The following is a 19,884-nucleotide window of genomic DNA, read 5'->3' on the forward strand; positions in this document are numbered from 1 at the left end:
GATTTAGATGAAGCAGCACTTTTAATTTTTGAAGAACTGGTAGGATATAATAAGAAGCTACAAATTTTATATGAAGCCAGAACTGTTTGGTTGACGATAAAACACAGTGACAGCTTAATGTGGATTCCTGTTTGGAGAGAGATTGAGGAAGGAAGGAAAAGGGCCAAGGAAAAAACATAGCGAGCCAAGGTTTTCTAACTCCAGAATCCTCATGGGGAAAGAATCAAAAAGGCCTATCCAGAGAGGAAATCTACCACAGAGGAGATGTCAAGGAGGGTAAATAGAAGATAAGGTCATGTATGACCTTCAAGAAACAATCATTGGGGTGCCTGGGTGGTTCGGTCAGTTAAGCGTCCGACTCAGGTCATGGACTCTTGGTCCATGAGTTCCAGCCCTGGGTCAGGCTCTGTGCTGACAGCTCAGAGCCTGGAGCCTGCTTCAGATTCTGTCTCCCTCTCTTTCTCTGCCCCTCCCCTGCTTGCACTGTCTCTCTTAAAAATAAATAAACATTAAAACATTTTTTAAAAATAACAATCATTTAAGTAGGAATATTCATTCACTCATTTATTCATTTCACGGATCATTTGTTTTCCATCAAAGGTGCCAGGCACTGTGTTTGGTGCTGGGGGTATAGAATACATGTGAGGCCTATCGTGGACTGCATTATTTAGTGACAAGCAAGCAAGATAATAGCATGATCAGTGCTGTGAAGGAAGTATTAACACAGCATTTAGTGGGAATACAGAAGTCAACCTGCGATGGCGAGGTTGGGAGTGGGGCCACAGGGGACATCCATATGGAGAGGGCATTTAATAAAAATGGTGATCACATCGTAACATGGTATTCTACTGTGAAACTAATCAGTGATTATTTAGAGCAGTGTTTTCTCAAACATTAGTGTGCATCAGAATCACTTAGAGGACTTGTTCAAGCACTTTTCCAGTCAGTAGGTCTGGGGTGGGGGTCTGAAAATCTGCCTTTCTGAGAAGTTTCCAGGCAATGCAGATACTGTTAGTCTGGAGACTGTTTTTTGTGGATCACTGATCTACATGGCTAATTAAAGAGTTGTGTTAGACAGCATTTCTAGAAACACAATTTAGAGTAGATAGAATTTAGGGGCACGTGGGTGGCTCGGTCGGTTGAGTGTCCGACTTCGGCTCAGGTCATGATCTTGAGGTTTGTGAGTTGGAGCCCCACGTCGGGCTCTGTGCTGACAGCTCAGAGCCTGGAGCCTGCTTTGGATTCTGTGTCTCCCTATCTCTCTGCCCCTCCCATGCTCACGCTCTGTCTCTTTCTCTGTCTCTCAATAATAAATAAACATTAAAAAAATAAAAAAAAATACAAAAGATAGAATTTAGCTGACCCACATGCACACAAAAAATTAGTTTTTCTTCACTATATTTTCATGGTTTAATAACAGTAACTGTCACTAGAAAATTTTCATTTAAATTAACTTGATTGTAAAATGTTTTACTAAGATTTAATACTTAGATATTTGACAGTCAGGCAACTAACTGTTCTTGTTTGTGACAAAGACATACTTGCTCTGTACTTGCCAAAACTGTTTCCTTTTCTTTCTGGGCACACACATAAAACCGCATTTCCTGATCCCTTTGCAGTTAGGTTAGACCATGTGACTAATTTCTGCCAGCTTGGGTGGTGGGTAGGAGGGATGCAAACCCTTCCAGGCTTGGCCAAAACTTCTTTCAATATCAGTCCTTTTCCCTTGGCCAGCCAGGTACACAGGTTTTAGAGAAGGGCTCTGTTAGGGGTCCGAGGGCCTGCGTAGCCATTAGATAAGAGTGTGGGTCCCTGAGTCACCACTTGAAGAGAAACCCAAGATTGCCACTCAGGTGGGAAACCGTTTGAAGAGAGATGAGAGGGCAGACCAAGTGAGCTCACAAATGTGCTTTCCTTCCTTGCATCATGGCCCTCAAGGTTAGGGGTTTGATTCCACTGAGTACCTTAGCCTGTCCTGACTAACATGATTTGCCTGGTGCTGAGTAACACAAAACACATGTTTATGAGCTAAATAATTAATTTCAATTTATGTTCTCTTCTATCCAACATTCAGCCTGTAAATGGCCTCCTGGCCACTCATTTGTTCAACAAATACTTACCTAGAGGCTACTGTGTGCCAAGCACTGCCAATGGTGAGCAAAACTACACGCTTTCCATGCTCTCATGGAATTTAGTCTTGTGAGAAAGGGACATAAATCAAACAATTGCTCAAACATGTGTACAATTCCAGCTGTTATGTGTGCTATGAATGTTGGAAGCCTGGTACTATCAGGGGATTTTTTTTTCCTAGTTAGGAATAAATATTGAGTGCTTTCAGGTGTAATTACCGTCTGAGTGAAAATGATTTAAAAATATAAGTTTGGATGTGATGATGCAAAATATAACTAAATCTGGATACAACTAAGAGTCATACAGTTTTATTGTTAAGTCGTTTCATTTAATAGTTTTAACTACTGAATGGCATTTGCTCCATATTATAGTTACATAAACTTTTTTTTAAAGTTTATTTATTTATTTTGAAAAAGAGAGTGTGAGTGAGGGAGAGGCAGACAGAGAATCCCAACAGCCTCTGGCTATTAGCGCAGAGCGTGACTGTGGGCTTGATCTCACCAATCACATGAGATCCTGACCTGAGCCAAGATCAACACTGAGCCACCCAGGCACCACTACCTAAACTTTTAAAATGCATACATAATGATGAATGTGATATCCTTTAGCTTATCAGTTGTTATCTCCTCAGAGACCTGCAAAACTCTTTTACTTTTTTTAAATCATAGTGTCTCTTACTTTTCTATATTCCTGCTGAACCAGAGTTTTACACTGAAGGCCCCATTCAGTAAAAGTTAAATCAGACCAAATCACTAAATACCTTCTTGAACGAGAACTTATTCTGGTGACCACTTTAGCCTTTCAAAATTTTCTCTGCTTACCAAGTGAACAATGGTTTCAGTAAGCTCATACATAAGATGACGGAATTTCAGATTTGCATGGAATAGTTTTGTTTTCCCATTCTCAGATACACTGATATATATGCATATGTACATACACACAGTGATACATATATATTGATAAATACACATATACGTTTTCATATATATACATACGTACACACACAATGCATCTATATCTGTACATATATTCTTCACTTGTTTAAAAACTTGATTCTCATACTTAAATGATGAAAATAATTACACCAATGACATTACAAATATGGGAAAAATAGATTTATTTTTACAGTTTGCACAAAAATACCGGTTGCTACTTTCACAGAGAGGACACCTCAGCCATTTTCAAAACGAATTTCCAGACCACGCTCTGTCACCAAGATACATCACAGTAATGAACCGAAGAGAATTTTGCTAAATTCCATTTTAGAGACATAGTGGGATTTTTTTTTTTTTTTTAGTTTATCTATTTAAGTCATCTCTACACCCAACCTGGGGGCTTAAACTTACCCCCCCCCCCCCCCCCACGGTCTGCCGACCTAGCCAGTCAGGGGCCCCTAGAGAAATTATTGGATTTTAAGGCTGCGGGTGCCCTAGGGATTTAATCCCAGGTCAGGAAACGAATGTCCAAAAAGGTGAAATTTGCTTACTGCATGTAAGTTATTTCTGCTCCCAGACCCAGACCCCTGGTCTCCTAAATCGGGTGTAGCTTTCTCTGCACCACAGTTTTTGCTTTACTACTGAAGGTCAGGCTCGATTATCTTTCCTTCTTCCAACTGCGCTTCCTCCACCGTCAGTTTTACGGGATAGGTCGAATTAAGATGGAGCTGGCTTCTGCCTTCTTGGTTATTTCTTTTGTTTTCGCTGTTCATAGTCTTATCATCAATATTGCTGAACTTCTGTTTTATTAAAAAGAGATGCTCTGAATAATACCAAAGAGGACCTTAACACCCATCCAAACTGAAAGTTCCGGACCCAAGACCCCGCCATTCCCAGGCTCAGCTGGGAAAACGTGAAGTTCCTACAGCCGGTGTAACCCAGAGTCCTGGAGCCACGTGCAAGAGGAGGGGCCGCTTTCTGGTTGGCGCCCCGAGGGGCTTCATCCCTCCAATCCGCTTAGGCCCCGCGGCGAAGGAGGGGGCGCGCCCTGGGGGAGGGGGCGGAGCCAACGACCTGTCCATCACCGAGTCCACGGGTGGCAGCACCTACCACACCGCTGTACCTAGGCGAGGCGGGGCCGGGGCGGGAAGGCCGCGGCCGGGGGAGGCGGAGCCGGGCCGGCGGGAGCCAATCCGCCGGGCGGCGCGAGGGGGTGGGGGTGGGGCTACCGCCCGCGACCCAAACACCCGGCCCGGTGCACTTTGGAGCCGCGCTGCTCCTCGGCCTTCCGGTGTGAAGGCCGGGGAACCTCCTCCCCTACTGGGCACCCCCACCTTCGTGGCCCAGACCCCCCCCGGCCCTCTTTCGCGGGGGGGAGTGCGGCGACGGTTGCCGGGAAGCGCGCGCCGCCCCTCCCTTCCCTCCTTCGTCCTCCCCTCACGCGCCACCCGTTTTTCCTCTTTCTCCGTTAATAACAGCTGGGTGGCTGGGGGAGGAGGGAAGGTGGCCCCGGCGGAGTCTGGGCGGGCGCCTCCCACTCACCCGCGAGCCGCCGTGTGAGCGGGAGGATGGCGGCGGTAGTTGCGGCCGCCCGGGAGGAGGCGGTACCGAGGCCCCGGGCGCAGAGCGCGGCGGCGGCGGCGGCAGAGAGCGGCAGCGGCCCGTCCCGGAGCACCAGAACCGAAACCAGCGGCAGCCGCACAGCCACCTGAGCCGCCCCTCCCGCCGGAGCTAGAGAGCGGCGTCCGCCGCAGCCCGACCTCCTTCCTCTCCGCCTCTCCTCGTTTCCTGCGACCTCCCGCAGGCCACCGGTCTCGCCCGCCGCCCCCGAGCACAAGAGCGCGCCGGGCGCCTACCGCCCTTCGGGGCGCGGGGCGGCGGTCCTGGACGTGCGGGCTTCTTCTTGCGCGGGTCGCGGCGCCTCGGCCCTTCCCGCTCGTTCCTGCGCTCGCTCCCGCCCTCCCGGCGCTCCGGGCGCCGCGCGCGGGCCCGGCCCGGGGCTGGGCGGACATGGGCGCCAAGCAGAGCGGCCCGGCCGCTGCTAACGGCCGCACTCGCGCCTACTCGGGCTCGGATCTACCTTCCAGCAGCAGCGGAGGGGCCAATGGGACCGCGGGCGGTGGCGGCGGCGGCGGTGGCGGCGGAGGGGCGCGGGCCGCGGCCCCGGGGAGGTTTCCGGCTCAGGTGTCCGGCGCGCACCAGCCCAGCGCCTCGGGCGGCGCCGCGGCGGCCTCGGCGGCCCCGCGCAGCCGCTCCCTCGGCGGGGCCGGGGGGAGCGTGGCGTCGGCGGCCCGCGCGGCGCAGTCCTCCTTCAACATCCCCAACAGCAGCAGCGGCCCGTACGGCTCGCAGGACTCGGTGCACAGCAGCCCCGAGGACGGCGGCGGCAGCAGGGACCGGCCGGCGGGCGGGGGCCCCGGCGGACCGCGCCTGGTGATCGGCTCCTTACCAGCTCACCTCTCGCCGCACATGTTTGGAGGTACGGCTCCCTCCCCTCTCCGGCTCCCCGGTTCCCTGCCTCCCGCGGGCGGCACGTGGGCCGCGGCCGCGCGGGGTTTTTACCCTTCTCCTTTTCTCCTTCAGCCTGAGCGCCGCGGCTTTGCCTCGCGGCCCGCTCGCCCCTCTGGGGAGGAAAAGCGCCGCTTAACCCTGGCGGCGCCGCTCCCGCTGCGCCCTGGGCTTTGGGTTTTAGACACCGGGTGCACCCCCGCCTCAGAGTGGGTCCCCAGCAGAGGAGGCACACGTTTTCCCCTTGGGGTGCAGGGAGCAAAGATTGTTTTTGAAACAAACCGACCCTGCAGCCCTCGTGCTTGTGGCTTTTTAGTATCAGGAAGTGAGCGGAAGACCCATTGCCAAACGTAGTGCTAACTGGGGACCCCAGTGGGGAGCGTTTTCTAAAGGCCAAGAGTCAAAGGGTCTCCAAGGAACGTGGGAGTATTTGGAAAAGGAGGGAGTTCTCTCCTTTGGACTGGCTGTTAATATAAAACTGTAATTCTTAAGTCTATGTCAGTAGCCACACCTTCTGCGAGCAGTTGAATGGGTTGAATGTGTGATGAAAAAAATGCATTTTTGACTCCAGTGAACTGCGACTTTAGATAATGGTTAATGCGAGCTCCTCTTACTTTGGAGGAGGAGGGCATTTTAAACATTGAAACCAGTTTCTTAAAGAGAGGCTGAGTATCAGGACTCTGCCCAAAAGATGCAGTAAGAGCCGAGGTGCTTCCGAAAAGCAGTGTTGACAAGAGTTCAGGAAAAGTCACTTGTGAGAAATGGACATTTTTAATAGCGAAATGATGTGCTTTTGTGTAGAAACAGAGGAAGGGTGCACTTGATCTGAGGAAACGGAGTTTGGCCGCCTCGTGTGTTCAGTGGTGATTTACTTTACCTCAAAACGGTTAATACAGTAAATGAATCAAGAAACCCCTCCCTTCCCAGTTCATGAAAAGAAATTGAAGTTTAATCTGATTAGAGATGCTGACTATAGAAGATAAACCTCCCCATAGCATTGCATTATGTTCACAAGTGAGCGCAGCTAGAACAGTGAAAACACTATCCCCTCCATTTTTGTGGCCCTTTTATTCATGTTTCCAAATGTGAGAGATTTGAGTTGAAGTGGAATGTTCAATAATGTTATTTGCCCTAATGTTCTGTACTATCAATATTCATGGTAACATAATTGAAAACGAGAATGTCATGTTTAGTTTTTTCCATGTTTTTAATGCTGCTTTGCACATTCAATATAGAATAACTCTTTACCTACCTTTAATTGTTATAATTTTGATACGTAAGTAGAAATACTGACATTTCCTAAAATTGGGCCATTAAAAGCTTTTCCTTTTTTGAGAAAAAGAACTAGTGCCGTCCTTACTGTGGCTTGATCATAATTAACATAGTTGAAGGTTAGTTTGATCGTAATTAACACGGCTGTAGTCACTACATTGAGGAGTAACAAGAGTTTCTTGAGAATGGGAGATTAAAGAGCACCTGGGTGGCACAGGTGTTTAAGCATCTGCCTCTTGATTTCAGCTCAGGTCATGATCTCACACAGTTTGTGGGTTCCAGCCCCGTTCCACCAGCTCTGCGTTGATGGTGTGGAGCCTGCTTGGGATTCTCTTTCTCCTTGTCTCTGTCTCTCTCTCAAAGTTAAATAGATAAACTTTAAAAATGAAAAAGTTAGGGCCGCCTGGGTGGCTCAGTCGGTTGGGCATCTGACTTCGGCTCAGGTCATGATCTCATGGTTCGTGAGTTCAAGCCCGGCGTCGGGCTCTGGGCTGACAGCTCAGAGCCTGGAGCCAGTTTCGGATTCTTTGTCTCCCTCTCTCTGCCCCTTCCCTGCTCATGCTCCGTCTCTTTCTGTCTCAAAAATAAACATTAAAAAAAAAAAAAAGGTTAAAAAAATGTCTTAAAGTGAAAAAGCAACTGCATTTAGCAGTTATGATCATCAAAAGATGTATTTAAAAGCTTGCTAAAGGAATACGAAAAAGCCTGTCAAATTAATATCTCATTTCTTTAATATACTGATTACTATCTCTTTTTTTTAAGAGCTGGTAATTTCCTTTAACAAAGAGTCAGTAGATCTGTATGGGTTTATTTTCTCAAAAAAAAAAAACAAAAAAAAAAACCCCTTTAGAGCAGGGGAAGATAGTTGACATTCATGCTATTGCTATTAATTCATAGTAAATTAGCAAATGAAAAGACCTGGTTCCTAAAAGTAGAAGTAAAGCAAATTTATCTTTTCTTGTTGAAGTTCCTAGTTTTGTTTTGTGCACCTAGTTTTGTTTTTTTGTTTGTTTGTTTTTAAATACCTTGGGGGTTAGGATGACTGGAGCCTAATAACACAGTGACACTGTGGAACTTGTTGTGGCAGTATTTCTTCCAGGTCTGTATACAGAATGGAATCCTAATGGCCTAAGTCCTCTGATGTGTGCAGCTAATTCACTTTTTTCTACTATGCATTTAGAACGATTCTAGTTATGTATCATTCTTGGGAAATTGGAGAAAACGGTCAAATTATCTGTGCTTGGTAGTTCAGATGAGGAACCCCAGTTGAGAGAGCCTGGAAGGGGATCAGAGAAATTACTTGCTTCTATTGTATGGTAGGAACAAATCAGTATGCCACTACCTTGAATCCTAGTTAAGACAAGTGGATGGAGCACACTTATGCAGAAACACATCTTTGTAGTGGCATTTGATTTCATGAGATTTTTGCTTCTATTTCAGTGGGTAGGTTCATCAGGGAGATTTAATAGAAGCAAGATTTTCCTCATCCTGAGATTTAGGAAACCAGATGAATCTTATCTTCTTTTTATGTATTTTTCAGATGATGAACCTTATTTTAAAAATTAGACTTGATTATACTTCATTTTGACTTAATTTCTTAGTATGTATTATGGTATTAATGTGTTTATTCAGTTACAGGTTGTACAGATGTTTGGGTGTATATAAAGTAAGGCCCTCTGAAAATTGAGAAAAGGAGTATTTCTGAATTAGTGTGAAGTTTTGCTGTAATTTTGTAAAACTTATTTTAATTGATGTTTACATTATTATTTCCTAATAAGAAAATACAGTGCTAATAAGATTCAAAATTGTTACTCTCTTTTAGGATGTCATGTGATTTATGGAAAAGGAAAATCTAAACGGTACCACTTTTTTTTTTAAATATTAGTCTAACAGGTTGAATTGTTACTAGTTTCGTCATAATGAATAACCAAATTGCATGAAGTTTTCTCTGTTGGTTTTATGTTTTGAATGTGCATTTTAGCTGTGTATACTTTCTTATTTCTCTCTGGAGAAAACCTGAAGAGAGGTGCTTAATCCAGATACTTTAGTTTACAGAAATTCCCTAGAACTGAAGGATGTTTCTTTTGTTTTATGACTGCTGAGTTTAATACTATTAAAATGAACAAAAGCCTTCTCTTGGCTATCATGTTTGTTTTAAAACAGGTCTTCACTGATACATAGGCCAATAATTTAAAAGCCTTGGTGGCATTTTAGGATTTTTTCGGCTTTTTGTCTACATTTTCCCTATTAAGTTGCTGGTGTTCATAAAATCAATTATTATGGGGGCACCTCGGTGGTTCAGTGGGTTAAGCATCTGGCTCTTGATCTCTGCTCAAGTCATGATCTCAAGGTTCATGGGATCGAGCCCGGTGTCAGGCTGTGTGCTTGACAGTACGTAGCCTGTTTGGGATTCTCTCTCTGCCTCTCCCTCCTTTTCCCTCCCCCCCCCCCCCCCCCCCGTCAAAATAAATAAACTTAAAATCAATTATTATGAGTGGTAGAATAGTAGTCTTTAATGATCCAGCAAGGATGGGGAAGGAAAATTGGAGTATACAAATATACCAGTGAATGGAGATTATTTCTGGAGAAATCATGTGGGCTTCTGTTAGAACCTATCCATGCACCTAGAAGTGACCATGTAAAATGAATTAATCTGGACAATTAACTGGTGGTACTCAATTGCTTTTGGCCTTCTAATTGGCTTGAGTTGTGTCCTTGAGTGTTTCAGTAGTCTGTAGTTCAGGCGCCTCCTGTTCCTGAGGAAACTTGCTTCCTTATGTTGGAGTGTATGTTATCTCTTAACATGAATATGTTAAATAAAACCTGTATTTCCAGGCAGATTTATTTCTCTTAATCTTCAAGATAGGTGAAGGTTTCTAAGGTAGTGGATTATCTTCATTAGTTGTTACTGAATTGTTCTCATTCTTACCAGTTATCTAGTGCCAAAAATGTTTGAATTTGGGATATTGTGATTAATCTTCCTATTGCTGAATTTTATTCAATTGAAAATCTTTGTGCAGTGTGGCAGAATAGAAATATGTGCTTTTTCCTAAGCAAAATTACACTTAAAACTACCACCTCTGTCACTTCTCAAAAGAACAAGAACTCTGGTGGTTAATATATTTTTTCACTTTTTTTTTTTTTGAGGATTTCTTTTTTAAAATGTTTGCGAGAGAGCATGAGTGGGGGAGGGGCAGAGAAAAGGAGAGAGAATCCCAAACCGGCTGGGGCACTGTCCGTGCAGAGCCTGACTTGTAGGGCTCGATCTCATAAACCATGTGAGATCATGACCTGAGCCTAAGAAATCAAGAGTTGGAGGCTGAATCTACTAAGCCACCCAGCTGGCCCAGTGTTTCTCACTTGTAATCCCACGTGTCTTTAAACACCGTAGAAGATACCTTGCATTGTATGCTTTGCTAAAGTGTGGACTCTGACCTAGAAGTTTCTGCGTTGGGAATATTTTGAGTGTCATCCTTGTGCAGGGGCCATGCTAATCTTGTCTGTATCATTCCAGTTTTAGTATAGGGACTGCTGAAGGGAGCACGGGAATATTTTGACAGTTCTTTTTTTCCCTCCTCTCTTCTACCTCCAGCTTTATTTTATTACTTTTTCCCCTGGAAACTTCTCTTGACTGCAGGGTAGAAGATGGGCTGGAGGGAGGGGTGGTTTGTGTTGCACCGGGCATCATCTGATAGGAAAGCTGTCTGACCTAAGTACCTCCGATGCTTTGCTGGCTGCAAAGACAGTTGTTTCACTAAGGATGGTGCCTCCAGTAAGTCCCCAGCCCCCTCCAATTTGATTGCTTTGCCTGGTAACTAGTAAATGGGTTCTTATTTGTTTTTTGGTTACCAGTGTCATTAGATACCAGCTTTTTTTAATGTTTATTTTTGGGAGGGGGGAGGGCCAGAGAGAGAGGGGGATAGAGAATCCCACACAGCTCTGTGCTGACAGCAGAGGCTGATGCAAGACTTGAACTCACGAACCATGAGATTATGACCTGAGCTAAAGTTGTACGCTTAACTGACTGAGCCACCCAGGCTCCCCTAGATACTAGCTTTTAAAGTATTGATTATTTAGTCTGTGTTTATAAGGAGAATTGCCTTAATATTACACTTATTGCATATACTGGGTATATGTACAATTGGGTATATTAGTTAGTTGGTTAAAAAAAAGAAATACAGGCAAAGTTTTATGTAGCAAAGTATTTTAATTTAAAAATTAAATGTTTTAATTATGCATGCACTTGACTGGTATTAACTGATGTTTAAATTTGTACTTGTTTAAGTGTTTAGAAATTGGGGAAAACATGTCTTTTGTGTAAACAACAAAGGGTTCAGAAATACCTTAGGTTCTCATTATATGTTTTCCATGCTCCTTATTAACAAATTACTATAATTTTTTTTTTTTTTTTACATTTTTTTATATTTTAGAGACAGAGTGCAAGCAGGGGAGGGGCAGAGAGAGAGGAAGACACAGAATCAGAAGCAGGCTCCAGGCTCAGGGTGTCAGTACAGAGCCCAACGTGGGGCTCGAACCCATGAACCGCGAGATCATGACCTGAGTTGAAGTTGGACACTCAACCAACTGAGCCCCCAGGAACCCCCCCCTTTTTTTTAAATTTTAGAGTGCAAACAGGGGAGAGGGGGCAGAGGGAGGGAGATAAAACAGGCTCCACGCTCAATGCAGAGCCTGACAAAGAAGGGCTTGATCCCTCGATCCTGGGATCGTGACCTGAGCCAAAATCAAGGGTCGGGTGCTTAACTGGCTGAGCCAACCAGATGCCCCAAATTACTGTAAATTTTGCTGACCAAAACAATGCATATTTATTATCTCACGATTTCTATAGGTCAGGAATCTGGGTTCAATTTAGCGTGGTTCTTTTGCAAGACTGCAATAAAGGTATGCTAGGACTGGGTTGTTTTTTCAAGACTCGACTGGGATAGCATCTACTTTCAAGCCCCCTCTGGTTGGTAAAATTGATTTCCTCATGGTTGCTAAGCTCATGGCAGCTTGCTTCTTCAAAGCCAGCAAAGGAGAAAGTCTAGCAAGATGAACTGATGCTATACTCTTACGTAAATACATGCGTGTAATCACACACAGCCCGTTGCTTTACTGCTTCCACTGGTTAGAAGTCATAGGCCCTGCTCAGACTCAAGGGGAGGGAATGACAGGTGTAAATTTCAGAAGAAAGAGATCATATGTGACCATCGTAAAGTGTAACCACCTTTGGTTATAGACTTTGGCCAGTTAAAGATGCAACTGTTCTAACTTTATTTTTAAATTCATTTTTTATTTATTTTAGAAAAGTTGTAATAATGAATGTGGTAAATATTGCTTTAGTAAACATAATTTTTTTCTTTTTAAGGGCTGGCATTGTAGTTGTCAGGGGTACAAACCTGGCCTCTCTTGTGCTTGCTCAGGTCCCAGTTGAATTTGAGATTATTATATATTGTAACAAGTGCCATAATAAGACTATTACAAAATGCTTTGTAAGGTATGTTGTCTCAGGTAAGGAATACTTCACAGAGGAAGGTAACACCTCAACTGTATTTTGAAAGGTTTAGAAGTTGTATGCAGGGGAGACGCTATAGACTAAAGAATCCACAAAAGCCTTGGATTTTGATAGGGTACACTGAAAGGTTTGGATTGTAGTGTGTCAGGAGGACTGATGACAGCATGAAACTGGAAAACTCGGTTTGGACCATTTGTTGAAGGATTTTATAGTGCTGTGCCTTTGTTTTACCTAACCAACCAAGTTTTAAAGTAGCAACACTCCTATCATAGTTGATATGGATGGCAACCTTCCTGAGTACTGCAGTGTGCAGTCTGTGACACTGTTTATGACATTGCTAATCATGATTAAGTTGGTTGTTAGGAGGGGAGAGGTAGCAGGAAGATAATCTAGGAGGACTCTTGCTTAAATTTTTTTTTTTTTTTTTTTCAACGTTTATTTATTTTGGGACAGAGAGAGACAGAGCATGAACGGGGGAGGGGCAGAGAGAGAGGGAGACACAGAATCGGAAACAGGCTCCAGGCTCCGAGCCATCAGCCCAGAGCCCGACGCGGGGCTCGAACTCCCGGACCGCGAGATCGTGACCTGGCTGAAGTCGGACGCTTAACCGACTGAGCCACCCAGGCGCCCCAATTTTTTTTTTTTATTTCAGAGAGCGCGTGAACAGGCAAGGGGGGGGGGAGAGAGAGAATCTTAAGCAGGCTTCCTCACTCAGCTCGGAGCCCAACCCAGGACTCCATCTCACTACCTGGGATCATGACCTGAGCTGAAATCAAGAGTTGAAAGCTCAACTGAGCCACCCAGGTGCCCCAGGCTAGGACTCTTTTAGACTATAATTGGTGGAAGATGCCTAAATTGAAATTATGGCATTGGTGAAGGAGAGGAAAAGTTGGATTTGATTAGGATTTCTAAGGTAGAACCCATAGGATTGAGAGCCTGGATGCATAATGATGTCATTAACCAATATTAAAAAAGGAAAGAAGAAATTTTAGGAAATGATTAGTTCTTTTAGGCCTGCTTAAATTTTGCGTGGTTATAGGAGTTCCATTTAGAAGTATCCTTTAAGCAGTTGGAACATCACTAATGTAGAACATTACAAAAACTTGAGAAATAATCAGCAGATTGTAAGTGAAGCCAAAAAATGGGCAAAATTACTATGGGATGAACATAAATTGAGGAGCAAGCATGGAGGCCTGGGGAACAAGAATTTTAAGAGACAAGCAGAGTAGGAGAACAGCCATTAGAATTGAACCCAAGGAAAAGAAGTTGATTGAAATATTTTTTTATTATAAAATTAATATTCATTAGAAAAAATCAGAAAAGACTGAAAAACACAAAAGAAATAGCAAATCACTTGTAATCTTGCCACCAGAAATAACTGGAATAAAATGTCGATGTCTACTTTTTCATATACATGTTTTTGGAACATTCATTCTATACTTTTCATTTTAAACTTTTCTCATGTTCTAATGTAAGATTGTAAGGCTACACATTTCCCTCTGAGAGTTGCTTTAGGTGAATCCCGCAAATTGTGAAGTGGTTTTACCTTGGAGTTAAAAATATTGCTTAATTTCTCTTGTGATTTCTTCTTTGATATATGGGTTTGATATTCTTTGATAACACCCTGTTTCCACTTCATCAGTTTCTTCACTTTGAATTTTTTATAACGTGGTTTTTAATGACTGCTCAGGGTTCCAAAATTCAATCCATAAACATTTAATGAGAACCTATTTTGCCATTCACTGTCCTAGGGATACAGAAGTGAAGAAATAAAACACATGTCCCTGCTTTCAGGTACCTTATTTTCTACTCTAGGGAGACAGTAAACAAGTAAAAACATAGTGTGTCAGAGGGTGTTGAATGCAATGGGGAAAAATGGAGTGGGAAGGTGGATAGAGATTGTGGGGTGGAGGCTTGCCCCTGTTTTAAATAATGTTTTGGAGATCACCTCACTGACAAGGTTGACATTCAAACCAAGGGGAGGGAGCAAGCCATGAAGGATCTCTAGGAGAAAAGCATACCCAGGCAGAAGGAACAATTTCTAGAAAGGCCCTGAGAAGTGAATGTACCTGATGTGTCCTGGGAACAGCTGTGAAACCAGTATATTTGGAGTGCAGAGGGTTGTAGGTGAGAGCAGAGAGGGGTTCGGTAGGACAGAATCCTAAAATGCCTAGTAACCACTGACCTGGTGTTTTGACTTTTGTTTTAGGGAGAGATGGGGAGGCATTTGAGAGGTTTCTGAGCAGAAGATTGACATAACTGGACTTGGGCTTAAAAAAATTTTTTTTTATGTTTATTTTTGAGAGCGAGGACACACGCACGCACAGGTGAGAGGCAAAGAGAAAGGGAGACAGAATCTGAAGCAGGCTCTGCGCTAACAGCAGCAAGAGTGACACAGGGCTTGAACTCAAACCATGAGATCATGACCTGAGCTGAAGTCAGATGCCTAAGCCTAACTGACTGGGTCCCCCAGTGCCCCCCCCTCCTTATACTTGGGCTTTAGAGGATTACTCCAGCCACGATGTGAGAGTGGATGCTGGAGGGCAAGACTCAGGTAAGGAGTTAAAAAAATCAGGGCAGCAGATAACAGTGGCTTGGGCCAGGGTGGTAGCGCTGGAGGCAGTGTGGACTGGCCAAATTCTTGATGTCCTTCCTGTTCTTACCGACCAGATATGCGAAGAAGGGAGAGTGAGGGGAGCTGGGGTTTTATACAGTTTGTTTGCAGTGGGCGCTGTCACCGTGTACTATTGCTGTCAGAACCCTGACTCGCAAATGTTTTATGTTTCTCCAGTCACTTCTTAAAAATCTATCAGAGATGTGGCATTGTTTGAACCAAAGGCATGCATTTGTTCAAGGCATTTGATGTTTATTGCTGAATTGCCCTTTGGAAAGGGCTGCTTCTTCAAGCAAGGTATAATTTCAGGACTATCTGATTTTTTTTTTTTGTCTCCCCATGAAAACTCTAGTGAGGTTTTTTAATACTTAAAGTGGATTTTGAGTAATGTCTGTCAGTCATTATTGTATTCAGTGCCCGTTTTTTAATAATAAATTTAGTGTATCAAAAAAGAATAAGTACATTCCATCATTTGAATTTAATGAATTCTGACATCTTGTATATCCTAATTTTTGTTTGAATTCTGATTAGTCTGTGATAATGTGTCAATTCTATTTGTATACATATGAGCTGAGAAAAATAAACCATATACTGTGCATAGTGAGTTATTACATGTAATTCATTTCAAAGAACCAGCTTTTGGTTTGAATAAATTTTACCACTTTTATTATTGATTTTTTTTTAATTTTTTTTTTTTAACGTTTATTTATTTTTGAGACAGAGAGACAGAGCATGAATGGGGGAGGGTCAGAGAGAGGGAGACACAGAATCCAAAGCAGGCTCCAGGCTCTGAGCTGTCAGCACAGAGCCTGACGCGGGGCTCGAACCCACGGACCATGAGATCATGACCTGAGCTGAAATCGGAAGCTCAACCGACTGAGCCACCCAGGCGCCCCTATTATTGATTTTTAAATTTCATTAGTATTCTTTTATCTTCTTTCTCATTTTGTAAAGTTAATTTTGCCCTTTCTCCTAGCTTTTCTTAAATTTTATTTTTTTTAAAAATTTGTTTAATGTTTTATTATTTTTGAGAGACAGAATACTAGTGGGGGAGGGGCAGAGAGAGAGGGAGACACAGAATCTGAAACAGGCTCCAGGCTCCGAGCTGTCAGCAGAGAGCCCTATGCGGGGCTCAAACTCACAAGCTGTGAGATTATGACCTAAGCTGAAGTCAGATGCTTAACCAACTGAGCCACCCAGGCACCCCTAATTTTTTTTTTAAGTAAGCTCTACACCCAGTGTAGAATTCACGACCTTGAGATCAAGGGTTGCATGCTCTACCAGAGCCAGCCAAGTTTCTTAGTTCATTTTATTTTTCATTTGTTCTTTTTTTAATGGTAAAAACAGTAAGGCGATGATTACCCCCTTGGTACATATAAGTAGTCACTTCCCATAGCTTTAGATACTTAGTATTTTCACTGTCATTAAATGAACTCCCTTGAGAAATAATTTTGTTCACTACATTTATTTATTAGTTTTTAAGTTTATTTATCTTGAGAAGGAGCATGCATGGGATAATGGCACAGAGAGGGAGAGAGAGAATCCCAAGCAGATTCTGTGCTGTCAGCGCGGAGCCTGATGCAGATTCAATCTCATGAACGATGAGATCGTGACCTGAGCCAAAATCAAGAGTTGGTCGCTTAACTGACTGAGCCACCCAGGTGCCCTTTGTTCACTACATTTAGATTTTTTTTTTCTTTTAGCGAGGAGTTAAAGTGTGGCTTTAACGTGTTTTGGTGGGAAATTTACTGTTGTTCTTACTGCCCTTTTGTTATTTCTAGTGTTCCCTAGAAGTGTTGCATTGTGGTCATAGAGTCTTAAGACTTTTTCAGTGGCAAATGATAGAAACACAATGCAAAATAGCATTAAGTGGGAAGACGATATTACATGTGTTGGAATGGTTCTGTGTTCATGCACTGCGTATTTGGTAGGTCCTTTCAATCCGCTAACTCTGGTCTTTGATTTTGGGTAGTTTTTAAAAATTATTTCTGTGATTATTTCTTCCACCATTTTCTTTTCTCATTATTTCAGTGTTGGATGTAGAGTGATCCTTTGCTTTATCTTTTTTTATATCTTTTTGTTCTTTAGGGGGGATTTTTCCCCCCAGCTTTTATCTTCTAACCCTTTAGTTGATTTTTGTCTGTTTCTGTAATCTTTTTAAATTTCCAAGAGTTTTTTATTGTGAATTTTTTCATACATTTTGTTTGTGTTTTGTGGGTACAAGATCTTTTCCTAAGACTATTAATGACATGTGTTTGTGTGTATGCATATGCTTTTTTTACCCTCCCAATTACTCAGTTTCTTCCCAGTTGCTTTTTCTGTTTGACTTCAGTCTTTCATTAGGTTCTTTCTTCAAATGTTTGGTGATCGTTGGTTGGTTATTCACTCATTTTTAAAGCACTAAAAAGCTGATTGGAAGCTGTCTGAACACCTAGGGTTATCTGTCTGTGCCCTTTTTCTTAGGAATTAAGAAATTCCTAAGAATTAGTGTCTTTTTCTCTTGAACTGGTCATATTTTCCAGAGTGGCTTCTCTCTGTCTCTCTCTCTCTCTCTTTGGCCTGGAGGATGCACTTTTTTATACCTCTATTCTAGGAGCAGAGGAGAAGAAAGTCGGGACTGTTAACACTCAGTGTGGTACTTTTCACTTAATTTTCATATTCATTATCAGTAGGGACCTCTGCCTGTCACTATTCCTGTTGTCCCCAAGTCCAGAAACTTTTCTCCCTCCAGATAACAAACCTCCAGTCTAATGCCAGGGTTGGGGTGGGATAGCTGCCTAGTTGCTGCAAGTCAGGGAGGACAACTGGAAAGAGACTTGGAGTAACTCTCTTTTTAGTCCTTTTCTCGCGCCTGCCACTTCATGTGGCTGCTGTAAATCTGGTTGCTTTTCTGCTTTCCTAGTTCTGTGATGAAATTTGCCACTGCTTTTCTTTCTGTAGTCTAACGATAACCCTTTTATCCCCTCTATCTTTTATAGGCTTATTTCCTTGAAAAAAATACATTCTTAAAGATTTTAGTAGGGTGTTTGAACTGAGCAGAGGCTGATAAATATGTTCAGGCAATTGTCTTTAACTGGAAGTCGTCTTTTTTTTTTTAATTGCCTAAGAAATATGAATCCATTTTTATGAAATTTTGACGGCTCAGATAAAATGAAAGTCACTTTCACTCCCCTGGTGATGCATTCACTCCCCAGATGTCACTATTATGATTGTTTTGTATGTGTACTTCCTAACTTTTTGGTAAATTGATTCACATACTTGGAGAAAAACGGTTTCATTTGTATGAAATTTTGTGATAGAGCCTATTGACAAGACCGGCGGGGGCGTACTATCTTCTGAAACCTGTTTTTTTTCTCTTTAATGGGTTAGGAACTTTTTATGTGGGAGGACATAGGAGTGTAACTCTTCTGTAACTGCCGCATACTTACTCTTCCATAATCTGCATATATACTGTAGTTTAACCCTTCTTCTGTCGGTAAGCATTTAGGACGTTTACACGTCACCAGTGTTGTAAAAAACACCTTTATGAATATGTGCACATGTATGGATCTTTCTCAGACATCAACCCTCTGGAATTAATGTCAGACTCCAGGTTTAAGGGCACTGTCTGAAGACTGCCCTCACTTCAGATTCAGTTACCTTGGGGGTTCCCAGGCCATCTGTACTTCTGATCAGCTGACTACAAATTTGGAGGAACTGGGGTGGCAGGGGAAGGTCCCATGACTGTTCAGGTTTGGGAATTCACTAGAATAACTCATGGTACTCAGGAAAATGCTATACATGGGACTATAGTTTTATTATAAAGGATATAAAGTAGGAGCAGCCAAATGAAGAGACACGGTGTGAGGTCTGGGAGGATCGTGAACCCAGTGCTTTCCTGCTTTCTCCTTACCCTCCTACCACAACTGTGTGTTCACAAACTAGAAAGCTCCCCCAAACCAGGTGTCCCTTTTTATTTGGGTTTTATTACGTAGATATGGGTGGTTAAATATTGGCCTTATGGTTAGCTTAATCTCTGACCCTCTTTCCTCCCTAGAGGTTGCCTGGCTCATTGCCCCTCACGCCTTCACTCACAGGGTTGGTCTTTCTGGTGACTAGCCCCCATTCTGAATTGTCTCAGTAGCATGAAGTCACATGTCACCGAGGGGGCTTGTGAATAGTGAAGACATTCTTATCACTCGGGAAATTCCAAGAGTTTCAGAAGCTCTGTGCCAGGAACCTAGGAACAAGACCAGACAGACACCTAGAAGTAGAATTTTCTGATTGAATGGTATACACACTCTAATTTTTAATAAATATTGAAACTCCCTCTCAGAGGCATTAGTAATCTGCTTTGTACCATATATGACAATACTAAATTTTCCATAGCTTTTCTGGTATTAGATGCTATTTTTTCCTTCATTTCACTTGATGAAAACTTTTGATGTCCGTTTCCTGATTGCTAGTGAAAATGAGCATGTTTCCATATATTATTAGCCACGTATATTTCTTTTTGAATTGCCTACTCATTGACTTTGTTCATTTTTCTGTTATGTTGTCACCTATTTTATTTATATTGATTTGTAGTTCATTATATATTCTACAAATTAGTTTTGGGTTGTTTATATGTTTTAAATATTTCCTCTCAGGTATTGACTTAAATTTTTATGAATTAGATTTATTGTGTCAATTCTAATGGACAGGGTTATGAATTTAAATATTAAAATGCTAAGCTCTTGTTTCCTATAAGTGAAGAAGAAAGGGCCTTTAGTAATGGCAAGATGTGGGGAGTGATTTTTAGCTATGTTAGATATATTAGAGCTAGTTTCATAGGGATTTAAATTATATAGGCCCCCATTTGTGTCTGTCCCATTATTTGGGAACATTTAAACTCTTTAAAAGTAATGAAGAATGGAAAGAAGAGGAAGATATGT

At 42.8% G+C, this 19,884-nt stretch overlaps 2 protein-coding genes and 1 non-coding gene across 7 annotated transcripts in view; 1 reads left to right on the forward strand and 2 right to left on the reverse strand.

Moving 5' to 3' along the window:
- Positions 1 to 3,808: 3,808 nt before the first annotated feature.
- Positions 3,809 to 5,077, reverse strand: LOC125154479 (methyl-CpG-binding domain protein 2-like). Its single transcript, XM_047838841.1, has 2 exons — positions 4,608 to 5,077; positions 3,809 to 3,865 (listed from the first exon to the last, which is right to left on the reverse strand). The coding sequence occupies exons 1-2, from the start codon at positions 5,075 to 5,077 to the stop codon at positions 3,835 to 3,837; spliced, it is 501 nt and encodes a 166-aa protein (XP_047694797.1). The 3' UTR covers positions 3,809 to 3,834.
- Positions 5,076 to 19,884, forward strand: part of ZNRF2 (zinc and ring finger 2) — a 127,152-nt gene continuing 112,343 nt past the window's right edge. For all 5 annotated transcript variants that reach the window (XR_007147804.1, XR_007147801.1, XR_007147802.1 and 2 more), the window contains exon 1: positions 5,076 to 5,544. Coding sequence is in view for 1 of the 5 variants with exons in the window: in XM_047838813.1 (XP_047694769.1) it covers positions 5,076 to 5,544 (469 nt within the window). In the remaining 4 variants the exon portion in view is untranslated. The remainder of the gene's footprint in view (positions 5,545 to 19,884) is intronic.
- LOC125161341 (U6 spliceosomal RNA) lies at positions 10,282 to 10,389 on the reverse strand. Its single transcript, XR_007150557.1, has one exon. It is a non-coding gene; the product is annotated as a U6 spliceosomal RNA (small nuclear RNA).

Source organism: Prionailurus viverrinus, chromosome A2 (genome assembly GCF_022837055.1).
Source record: "Prionailurus viverrinus isolate Anna chromosome A2, UM_Priviv_1.0, whole genome shotgun sequence".
NCBI classification, from domain to species: domain Eukaryota; kingdom Metazoa; phylum Chordata; class Mammalia; order Carnivora; family Felidae; genus Prionailurus; species Prionailurus viverrinus.